Source organism: Sprattus sprattus (assembly GCF_963457725.1).
Source record: "Sprattus sprattus genome assembly, chromosome: 15".
NCBI classification, from domain to species: domain Eukaryota; kingdom Metazoa; phylum Chordata; class Actinopteri; order Clupeiformes; family Clupeidae; genus Sprattus; species Sprattus sprattus.
The window spans coordinates 15,000,043-15,012,542 of record NC_137913.1 but is presented as its reverse complement, the minus strand read 5'-3'; the positions used below and the strand labels follow the sequence as shown (position 1 = coordinate 15,012,542).

The window sequence follows — 12,500 nt, the reverse complement described above, 5'->3', positions numbered from 1 at the left end:
CCACTACCCTGGGGCTTGCCAGGAGGGCGTGACAAGCCACTGAGGATCACTGAGGATGCAGCAGAGCATGAATAATGTAAGAGTTTTGGATCTGACTGTCCACTTGACCATGGCTGTGCTACTCTGAAGCTGCTATCCTCGAAGAAATCAATCTCCTGGAATGGATTTAAGCACCCGTCTTTGAAAACAGAGTAAGTAGTTTACTCTGTTTCACAGTCAACAGTCCCTCTGGTTTTTCAAATCAATACAAGATGCTTAAAAAAAAACAATCAGCCTATTGATGCACATTGAATAATGTGTGTCTTTGTGTGGGCCTTTTGTTAGCCCCATCCATTGTCCTCTCAGAGCATAACACAGAAAACCCCCAGGATAACTGGAGGCTGTAAATAGTTCTGAGGGTATCTGACAGCTCAGCAACTGCAGGATTTGGAGATTGCATTGAATTTCCTCCGCTGCCTGAAAGCCAAGTGTAATAATAGAGGCAGAGATGGGTGGATGAGACCCTACTGTCAGTGCTGTCATGTGAAGTGCCTGTCATCCCTTACATAGTACTAAACGTCAGCTCAAGCCACTAATGAAACAAGGAGAAATACCTTCATGGGAGCACACTGGGACACTTGTATACATGCAAGGGATCAGGTAAGCAGCCACAGCCAACCTCAGGAAGCAAAATTGGTGGTCTGTATCTGAGGTGAGTGTAACCTTTGTGTAAACCTTTTTTTTGTTGTTGTTGTTGTCAAACCAAAGCAGCCCTACAATGCATCAGTCCACAGGTATGAGGGGACGCCGATGATAAGATACCTTTGAGCAGAGCGGTGAGGATGGCTAAGTCGATGTCCTGATGTCCTTCGGACCCCATCCGGAACACTGTAATCTGGGGGAGATAGTAAAACAGGGGAGGAGGACAGTTGTGAGAATGTATCAGCATGTATCAGCAGACTGTACCCTAGAGCTCACTGTCCTTCTTTCTTGCTAGTGGACTAAAGAAGCAGGAGATAGAGTCCGCTTTGGCCACCATTCAGAAACGTCTTCACCTGCCACTCAACATAATCAATTGTTTTACCCAAAACAGAGCTCTTTATAACATGAAAAGTGGTGTGTGGTTATTCTTTTGTATGCATATGGTATGTGGCATCTGTCTTTTAATTTCTTTTTTTGTAGCAGATTGCCTCTTCCTTTACCATAGATCAGGGTGTAAGAGGGTTATTACTCAACACACTGAGTTATGACGGTGCCTGCACTATGACTCATAAAAGGCTGCACAAATGTGATTTGCATATAGCTCAGCTGCGCAAAAGGATTAGAGTACAGTAGGGCCTGAAGACGGAACGGAGGGAGGAAGGGAAAATAAGAGAGGGAGAGAGAGAGCGAGCGAGAGAGCTGGTGTTACGGCTGCATTGCCAACACACTGTGTGCCGCATTATGGCACACACATGAAGGGCACCTTGCTTGCACCACATATGGAAAGCGTGTGACCAGAATTCCTGAGTGCTTGAACGCTCTGGCTAACTAGCACCAGGAATTGATTCTTCATCACCGGGTCTAATGCTAGTCCACTAATGCATCGCTTGTCTGAACTCACCTCTCAGTAATGGAGAAATCTGTTGGCCTTCACTGCTATGCTTCACTGGTCAGCCTAATTTCCCTGCTTCCATACCCCACCTCCACGCTCACCTTCCCCAGCTAAACCCACCCCATATGTGGGTACCAAGGTACTTAATTTGTCAAATGGGGAATGTATGCACTAGTTTTCCCTACAGTGAGAGTCAGTGAGCCATGCTGGATGTTGCAGTGGAATGCATATAGAAAAGACTTGTGACACATTGTGCATGTACATGTCTGACAATACGGACTGCTGTGGTTTACACACAGATGCACGCGCATGCGCTTACACAGATGCTTACATGCATGCACACACACACACATGCTTACACACATGCCTACATGCACACGCACACATACACCCACAAACACACACAAACACACACATACATACACACACTCTGGTGTGTGAATGGATGCATGAAGCATGCATTTGCTCTCTAGAGGCTGGCTTGAGCGAGTGTGTGTGACCCGTGATGCCCTTTGTCTGCAGGAAATAAGGGATGGTGAATGGAAGGCAACGATATCGACTCCACCGGCTCGGAATCCCCTCTCTAAAGAGCTCCGGTGTGGGGATGGAGAAGGCAATTACTGTGTGGATGGAGAGAACAAATTACAGGAGCCCCAGTTATTGATGACCTCATGTGTGTGACCGTCGCGAGGATCCAAGTGTCTTTGACCTCTGCACCTTACTTTCTTTCACTGCACGAGGGAGGGTGCTTTAATTCTGTCCACACGTGGAAGTACCAATGAGCGACCGGCCATGGAACGTTCCATCATAATAAGTCATTATAGAGGGGGGTTCTGCTGGCGGGCTACACACCCATTACTTGTTCAGCCCACAGTAGTTACTGGTTGCCGTGCAGGGAAGACCACAGATGTATTAATGGCATGTGCTGCTCGTAGGTCTAACATTTAATATCAAATCAACACTGCGTCACGTGAATACAGACAGTTCGTTTTTTTCTTTTTCCTCCCCCCCCCCCCAATCCGCCTCAGACGAGAATCAGGGTTGACGTACATGAAATGACATTAACCAAGATTGATGTGCCTCTGGAGTTGCTGAATTGATTATTTAATGCATTTTAATTCTGCCCCATAATTCTTACTAGACACACTTCAACATGGCCAAGGTTAACGTACAACCCAGTCCAAGGTCCCTGGACCCCATGTGTCATGGCTGCATGAATCTTGTTCATCACCCAACTACGTCATGTCACGTCTTAGATCAGATATACTCCTGGGGGAAACATACTAGAGATTACCCATGGCCAAAGCTAGAGGCTCTTTTTTTCCATTAGAGGATTGCAAATTTTTTGAGGTTTTTATTTTCTTAGAAGAAAGGGGTTTCTCACTGGTGGTGTTTGCATTTGCGGAATTGCGGTTCCTTGCAAGGGTCACATGGGCTCATGCACTACCACGGCTGCTCACAAAGTCTCTCTCGGAGCAGGGGAGTCTGGGCCCTTTGATCCCGTGGCAGTGCACGTGGCTGTGGAGGATGTCTGTGCGTGCCGCTGCAGAGGCCGCTGAGGCAAAATTCATCTTCATTTAGCAAGATGAAAAAATGTCTCTCATCCCAAACCATAAAATATACAAACGCCACGAGCCGTCTGTCCCAGTTCTCAACAGCTGCTGCCACCAGAATACTAAATGCTTCCTTCACAATCTTTCTATGCATTTAACCAATCAATCAATTAGCTGATCCAGTCACATTGTAGAAATGCATCATATAGCTTAAACCAATACTATGACAAACGGTTTATTTGTTTACTTTAAATTAATGGTGGACTCTCAGGGAAATGGCTACAAGTCCTGTTAAGCCTTTCTGTAACCCCCCAACTCCCCCTCCATACTGTAAATACATCCGGACACAGGGAAACAAAGCGCCAACAGCTGCAATGCGGAAACACAGAGTCTGGGACCGCATACTCAATCAAATCATCTGTGCTAATAGACTTATCCCCATGCCCAGAGGTTAAGAAGAGGGCTACATTTGTAAGCATCAGAACTCGTCATTCAGTGATATAGTACATACATCTCAGAAGTATGCAGTAGTTATAAAACACTCATTTTGGAACTAAAAGTAAGTTCACGTATGATGAAACTAACATCACAGATTCAGTTTTGTATTACACTATAAACAATAACACCATTTTCAAGTGCTTGTCCTCATATGCTGGAAAATGTAATATAGGACTCTTCAAGGATAGATACATTCGGTACATAATATTGACCTTATTATTTCTAAAGGTTGCACAATTCAAATAAGCAACTAATTAGAATTCAGTAAATGAAATATCTGGAAGGAAAATCAAAAAAAATCAATAGGAGTTTCCTCTGGAGGTGCAAAACCCTGCAGTATGGAAATCAGTTAATGGGGTTTTCAGGAAATCAGTTAATGTTTTTTATTTTATTTATTATAATGGAAGATGTCATCAGCTAATGCATCTGTTTATGCAAATAGCAAGATGTGGGCCACAGTGCATTCTAGCAGCACGCTTTCAAGTACTCCATGACTGCAGTTTCAGAAGGCGTAAATAATCATTGGAAGGACATGTGCTGTGTTCCAGTGTCTGACGGTCTGCCATGCAACTTAGTGAATCAGAGAGACACAGTTCAGCTGTAGACAAAGCCCACATCCTGTCCACCTGAGAGAGAAACAGCATGTGACTGAGACCAGAAGACAGAGTCTCACAGACACCTGACTGCAGAGATTAGACTTTCCAGGGTGGCCTTGAGTTTTAACAGACCCCCCCCTCCCCCCTCCTCCTTCCTGGTTCCTTCTCCTTCACCCTCTCCCACTGCAGTGTGGCCGCAGAGGAGCCTTACCCCAGGGGGATTTGGACCGGGCTGGCTGCTGCCTGTCACCTTGATTTATAGATCCATCATTTCTCCACTGTAGAAAACATAGGCCTCCATGGCGAATGGAATTGGAAACACAATCACACTCCGCAAACCAGCAGGAAAACGAGAATGTGAAAAGTGATTTTTTTTCTCCCCTCCCTATGTTTCTGTATGTGTGTGTGGGTGAGTGTGCATGTGTGTGTGTGTGTGAGAGTGTGTGTGAGTGAATATATGTACATCCACATGGGCTTTTCTCTAGTTCTCTATTTCTCGAAATAACCCACACATTTATGGGTCTCCATAATTCAGTTCACTTCACATTATAGGCTTCCAGCAGTGATCCATGAGATTTCCAACCCAGTCCATGATCCCGTGATTACGCAACCAAATCTTGTGAGACATGTAGTATTACTCCTCCTCACTCTTACTGAGATGAACCCCCCAGGAAGCCGACTCCACTTAAGTTTGGAAAAGAAACAGAGTCTAACTATCCAAACAAAACGACGCCAAACTACACACAACTATCAACTGACTTTAGCCTTTCGGCCACAGACCATGGAAATGTTATTGCGGTGAAACCAAGCTAAATCAGCAACCCTCACCAAACTAAACCAGACTAAAACACTAACCCACAGCCTATTCAGGACACACAGAATATTCATCCTAGACAGTTTGGCTACGTCTGTGATCTAGCCTTTTCTGAGAGCCAAAACAAATGACAGATACCACAGACATATGCAATTCAGCATCCTTGTAAAATAGCAGGTTAACACTGTCATGTAGAACAGAATAATATGAAAACAGAAAGCTGTCATTCTTACATTATGTACAGCATATTGGGCAAACTGTGAGCCCAGTGCACAACATCACATCTGAGTTTTTCAAGCCTACTTAATATCCGCAACACATCTTCTTTGCAGCTGTGGACCACCAGGTGGATGAAGTGGGGTCATTTCCATTTTTTTCCCCATTTTAAGACAAATCAATTGAACGGGTGCAAAAACTTCACCTCCTCCCTGAATTGAATACAAGCTGACCGAAAGTGCATGAATTGTGCACGGGCAAAATCCTATAAAATAGACAAGAGGTTTAGATCATATACACCTTAGCTAATAGTCTGAGGTAACATGTTAATATAAAAGACTTTTCATCATGTATCATATTTCTCTCTTACCCTACCCTTCCCTTCCCTTTACAAGGTCAAACAAACGATTTCCTACATTTTATTCAACACCCACTGTCCATGTCAGTTTCTTACCAACGCACACCGTGTGTGACTCAGACATCTATTCACATTTTTCTGTTTACTCTCCTGTGCGTCGCAGCTTTCACTTGGAATAAAACAAGCTCAGAACAAAGCGCCTTGTTGTGGACTCTACCTGCAATTGTAACAGCGTGAGTGTGTCCTTGAGAAGGGAAAAGAGAGGAAAATGGCATCCCCTAGACTGCGGTGGTTGTTGGGCAGAAGACTGTACACTGAGGGATTTGTTGGCTTGACTCGAGCGAGCTGGAGGTTCTCAGCATGCTGAGATCACATCTGCCAGATCATCAGTCTCACACAGTCCCCCATGGAGCAGCTATGATGCTGCGCTCATATGCCAGAGATTTCAATATGTACGGGTTTCAATCTCTTATATTTGTCTTCATTCTCATTCATCCCCCCCCCCCGCTCTCTTTCCCGGGGTGGGTGAGTGTTTGTGAGTGAGTATTTTTATGACCTTGGTGCTTTTAAGAGTGCATTTTTGGATTGTTGGTATGTTAGTGTAGGTGTGCATCCCTGTCTCCACCGGATGTACATGTCAAAAGAGGACTTCTGTGTTTTCATGCTGTCTAAATGAAGGAATGTAAGAGTATCATGCCACGACAGGACAAATGCATCACAGACAAAAAAACAACACTAAATTTATGGCACAATCACAATGGTTTATTTGATTTATTTCAACAAAAAATGTTTTTAAAAAATGGAGAAAAGAAATTTGAAAAGGTTAAAATAAATTCAGATACATAAAATAGAATCAACAACAGAGCATGCAGATTCACAGAGTCACAACACTGAGAACTGAAAGAAACATCTAGTGACATTGATGCAGACCACCACATACACAGAAATGGAGTTTAACACAGTGTGCTGAAGCTGTAGCCAGGGGGAGGTAATGTTTAGACATAGAATCGAGCCTCAGGGATGTTTATGGCCATAAATATTTAAAAGTGGGCATTTGCTTTTAACAGCATGAACTCATTTTCACAACAGACCAGAAAAGAAGTTGTCTTTCAAGAGACAGCCAACATAGATTTTGAACAGAATCCTAATCATGTTGGATGGTTAAACCAGGAGTTTGTGTTTATGCTCTTGGGGCAGTAGCTACATTATATTGGATGGGACAACCACTTCCACACTGAGTGGTGATGTGATTGGTGGTGCTTGTAACTTCTTAACATGTTTATGACACGGCTTGCCCGGAAAATGGGAGCCAGCCCCGTCATTGAGATGTGCCTCACACTAAGGTGACATTCATTTGAGGATATCCTATCTGTCATCGGCCATGGGGAGAATTGCTCGTCAAGCACAGTTACTGTGACATTTCTCAAGTCAAATCCCTCCCAGCAGGTGCCACCCAAGCGCTGATCCACACCAGGGACAGAATGTCAGGTCACGACCAAACAGGAAAAAAAGTTAATGGCCATGAAGTAGGTGTTTGTTCCAGCAGTGCTCAGAACAAACTGAGGGATTTAGTGTAGCTGTTAGGGATCCATCCAAATGGTTGACACAAAATGCTGCCTGAAAAATCTTACTGCAAGTTCCACATTTTTTTTTTTACCCCTGGGTACAGCTGAGAACACACAAACACATGAAGTAATTTTCCTAAACAAGATTCTACCGAAGTCAGGATGAAATTCTTCCACTTGAGAAGATTGAACCCTAAACATGATGCAAGGTGGGGGAAACACATGTGTCGGGCTACACTAAAGGGTTACGCTAAAGGGCTATCCTAACGGGCTATGCTAACGGACTAGCTCACTTACCAGCTCCTTCTTTTTCATGCACTCCATGAGGATGATGAAGAGGTGCTGGGCTTGAGTGCGGCTGTAGGTGAAGGTCTTCTGAATGGTGACCAGAAGCTGATCGCGCAAGGATTCATTGATGATCCTGCTGAGACATAGGACCAAGTGTAGACACACACACACAGACACACACACAAACACGCAAACACAGGGAGAAACATACACGCAGGGCAAAATTAGACAAGTATTTTTCTGTAAAAGAAAACCCCGCCAAAACCTGCATTCACCACTGCAGATAAATAGAAGAACCGAAGAAATGTGCGACAGAAAGGGAAAATGAAAACATCATCTCATTTTAATGCATCCGTCTCGTCTCTGGCACTGACACGCACCCGCCTTCCTCCGAGTACTTGTGCCCAAATGCCAGGATGTCAGATGCCCGTCCACTGCCATCACACACCACCACGGGCACTGGCGGCGTGTCTCTCAGGTATTCCAGAACAATGGAGATGACATTTGGCCCCCCTTCCACGATCAGTGCCACCACAGGCACCCCCTGCCCAATCCCTATAGAACAGACAGAGAGAGAGAGAGAGAGAGAGAGAGAGAGAGAGAACACTGTTACCGATTTGTGTTATCCTGAACACAGCACAAACAAACGGTTGTTGATAAATGATGTTTATATGTCGACACTCCAGCGTACTGACCGCTTTGCTTAAGTGCCTGTTTTGTGCTGCCTGTTGTGCTTTTATATTCAGACCACTTCAACCCTAAGTGACCTGACTAAAAGCAAGACCTACCTGCACACTTCAGAAATGCTTGTTCCAGTAACTAGGTCACACTCATACAGCTGCATGCTGTAAATGTCACAATTTAGCCGTCTGAAATCCGCCTCGCATCCACCGCTCAGAGAAAATGAGCAGTGATTTGGAGTAATTAGCTGGTGCACCTGACTCTTTGCCGGACTATAGATGCATGAATGCAGTGCAGATGATAAAGGACTCAGAGAAGACTCAAGTCCCTAAAGACTGTCATATCTTTAGCCTACACTACACTACTACGACTACACTATTTTCGCCATTTTGGATTTAATCCAAATGGGTTTCAACACACAGATTCTCCTCGGAGACCAAGGCCGAATCTCGATTCTTCTCCTTGCCCCTTTTGCTTAGTCTTGTCTTAGTCTTAACCCTAGCACTTGGAAGTGTAAGGGCCAAGGGCTGAGATCTTTCCCCTATGAAATGAGACGCCACTCGGTTTCGGGTACGTCATGCGTGACTGTATGAGCTATGAAACTAGCGATTTAAAAAAAGTCTAATGAAGAACATGGTTGCAAATATATATGTATACAACTGTGTAGAGCACGAAACAAGACTGTCGTCATTTTTAAATTAATTATAAGCCAAAAATACTTACATGTAGTGTATGTAGCATGATAGCTGGCAAGCTACCATATAAGCCAATGGAGTGGTGGTATACGCGCTAATTGTATCCTAAAACTACCGTTTGAAAGCTTCAGTTAAGACCGACAATACTATGCATCGCTCGTGTAGTACATTTCAGATCAAACCGAGTCATTATAAACATATAAAAAGTTGTGTAGATAGCTTTATTCATGTAAAATATTCCTCGCTTCAAGCAGCCATGTTTTTTTGAAAATTCCCGAGCTGGTTTCGCGGTGTGCTCTGGGATAGCCCTTGGAGGAGCAAGGTAGCTCTCCGATCATCTCAAAAACGAGGGCCATACACCCCTTAATCTTCCCCCTTAATCTTGATCAAGTTGGGTATTGAGACACCACTAGCTCTCACATGAACGCGCAATTTCAAGGGTAAGGGGGAAGATAAGGGGTAAGGGGAAGTATTGAGATTGGGCCCAAGAGTACAGAGCATCTGCCAAGTCAGAATGTGTTCTTTATTAGATACAAAAAAATCTGTAAGCATAAACAAAGGATAACAGCATTTTGATGTTTTAAATGTGCGACCATAACAACCGGTTGGTGCACGCCTAATCCAAGAAATGATTCACCATAGAAATTCATGCAGTGTACAAATTTTCATATGGCTTATGTAGCGGCGGATTTCTTTAATCCTGACAGCGGTAATATGTCACGGTGGGCGAAGAGGCAAAACTATAGCATATGAGCCAATGAACCTGTTCAACGCTACACATTGATTTCAAGACTTTCTATTTTTTCGAGTGCTGAGAAGTACGCATTTAGCACACTGTCAGCATTTCAAGTTTCACTTCAGATATTCAAAGCTTTACCTCTAGCCATAAGAGGTAAAAGTCATACATTTTCATGAAAGCATATATATTTAACACAATGTACAGACTTTTCTACAGCTCCACTGGTATTGAAATAGTTGTGCAGCACAGGGGTGGATCTGGCCTTTAGTTTGAGAGGTGTGAAAAGCTGAGTGAACATGAGCTGTGACCTTCAATTTATGAGTCACCAACAGCACAAAACGGTCTCTCCTTTCTGCTAGCCCACATGGATTTCAGCATAGCTCCTCTCTTTTTGTCTTCTCCACCCAATGTGTCTTTGAGCAAATGTGGTTACGGGCTGCCCTTGCTGCAACCACACAAAGCCTCTGAGACCACAGCAATCACTCTTTCTTCTTCTTTTAATAGCACACGCTTTTGGCTTTGGCAATGAAAAAAAAAAACCTCCCCTCCCAAGTCTCTGTCACATCCTGCAGCTCTGGGGGGGGGGGGGGGGATAAAAGCACTTGGCCTGATAAGGTGAGAACATGTGATGGGCTCTGAGGGAACCTGGCCAAGGAGATTTTTATCCGATCAACACGTCAAGGAAGGAGGCCTGGAGCTTGTGAATGTGTTGGCTGTAACCGCCGTAAACACTGCTTTATCCAGACCCGTTTCTTTTTTATTTGCCTTCTTTACAGTTTTAATGGGGCTTAGCTTTCCATTACATATGCTAATCTCTGCATTATTTCTTCCTCGTAATGCAGTTAAATCCTAATTTTCAGATGAAAAGAGTACATGAACACATTTTACTGCAGTGGTATGTAAATGTGTTCTAAGAAATAACAGGAAAAAAGGATCCTGGTTGTCCATCGAACTGGCCTTTTTTCAGCCTAGCTGTATTTTGATAGGGGATATAATACACCCCTGAAAATAATAGTGATATAGTAATATGATATAGATTTTAAGAGATAAGTAAAATCACGTAAAATACAAAAAAGGGACCTGAAAGAGACATAAGCTTAGATATTTGACTTTTATGTTTCTGAAAAAGATGGATATGGCATTTTTCTATTTTGAGTAGTCATAACTCAATGTGACTGCACGCACAGTACGTGTATTTGTTTCTCTGTCAATAGATAATAGATCTACAGTCATTATGGTTACTGGTGTACAGACTAAACAGGAAACAATGTCGGAGTTATGGAGCACCAGGGCATGTAGCCAGCACAGCTGTGATGGGGGAGCCGTATGCAAGCTAGTTCTGGGGCCACACAAGAGGAGAATCCTGAATGGCAGCATGGCAGCCAGACTCTGCAGGAGGCAGGAGGCCCCACCACAACCTATCACACTGCCAGGGAAAAAGGCAGATAAGGAAGGAGGGGGGATCGGGGAGGACCATATGGGTGTCTGGATAAGAAGGGACAGGAAGCAGTGTGAGTGACGCGCCCTCTCTGTTTGCACCTTCATGGGAGGATGGGGTCATGCTGCAGTGCATACTCAGATTTGCTACAGGAAGTGACACGACTGCCAAAAAATAAAACAGGCGACGTCAAAAACAGCTGCCCATTCATGTAAGACTTGATGGAGCAAGTGAGGGGGGTTGTTGATTGGTTTGCTTTAGGACAATCTGTGCCTCATTCTGATAAGACTATTACAATGTAAAAACTGACCTTGGCATCTAAAGGAGAGCAGAGAGCTGGGCCGTTATTATAAAAAAAATCATGTTCTACCTCAGTGTAAGAGAATGGTAAGTGAATAACTGGAAATCTGAAGTGGACATCGTACATTTTAACCAACTATTCAAGCATACAGTGTATTTATGCCTGAGTCAGTGCATTATCCCAAATAAGACTCAAATAGACGGGTTGACCTATTTACTGGTTGACCTTGACTTATTGAGGAGTGAGTGGAAGAGTAATGCCAACAGGAGCGATGCATCAGGAGATCTAAACATCCTCAGAAAGCACAACAGGAAAGTCAGAGCTGATAAAATCGTTATATGTTGACAAATAAGTCGCTGTCTGTACTGTAGAGACTTCAAGTCAGTACTGTACTAGTACTGTAACGCTTCAAAGGCTTTGAGGTATATGGTTAAAATGGGAGATAGCACACAGATTAATAATACACATGCACCATGGCAACAATTATGTGGCATATTAACAGATGCAATTCTCACAAATCTTAGATAACAGATCATAGAGACAGTTTCTCTATTGGTCTGATGTCTTGCCTGATCTTTGCCTTTGTATGATCTGTTTGTCTTTCATTGTTTTATGTCAGGCTTTCAATTGCTCATCATGACTGTGGACATCAGAATTCAAACAGACATGTTCAAACTAGAATCCTGGGAGTCCTTAGAGGAGGAAAAGATGATGCCACTGCCTTTTTACCCAGTTCAGTATTCCAGGCATTCTCCGGCTTAGGTAGCAGAATGTTCAACACCAAACTCCCATGATTTATTTAAACATCTCGCATATGGTGCAGTAGGACCACATGGGGGAGAATATGAATCTTTAAGCAGCATTACAGCCTGACATAATGCCTCCTAACAAAACAGACTTTTTATTCAGCCACGGGAGGACCTGAAGGGTCCGCGATGCGGCATGTGCCCCAAGCCCAGGCTAAAACTGAGATTGATGACCTCTCTCGGCTCAAGTCGACAGGTAATCAAACCACTCAGCAAACCGCCCACCTGATGCAAAACACGCTCCTCGCAGAGAGAGAGAGAGAGAGAGAGAGAGAGTGAGAGAGAGACAGAGAGAGAGAGAGAGAGAGACAGAGAGACAGAGAGAGACAGAGACAGAGTGAGAGAAAGAGAGAGATAGAAAGAGAGGAAGAAAAGGGAT

At 43.8% G+C, this 12,500-nt stretch overlaps 1 protein-coding gene across 3 annotated transcripts in view; it reads right to left on the bottom strand.

The window, feature by feature from the left end:
• trpm3 (transient receptor potential cation channel, subfamily M, member 3) overlaps window positions 1–12,500 on the bottom strand; it is a gene marked incomplete at both ends in the record, with an annotated part of 118,176 nt that overhangs the window by 25,115 nt on the left and 80,561 nt on the right. For 2 of the 3 annotated variants that reach the window (XM_080852700.1, XM_080852701.1), the window contains 3 exons: window positions 802–874; window positions 7,471–7,594; window positions 7,842–8,016. In XM_080852700.1, the coding sequence (XP_080708826.1) occupies window positions 802–874; window positions 7,471–7,594; window positions 7,842–8,016 (372 nt within the window). Of the gene's footprint in view, window positions 1–801; window positions 875–7,470; window positions 7,598–7,841; window positions 8,017–12,500 lie in introns of all 3 variants that reach the window. The other variant, XM_080852699.1, reaches the window with a different exon arrangement.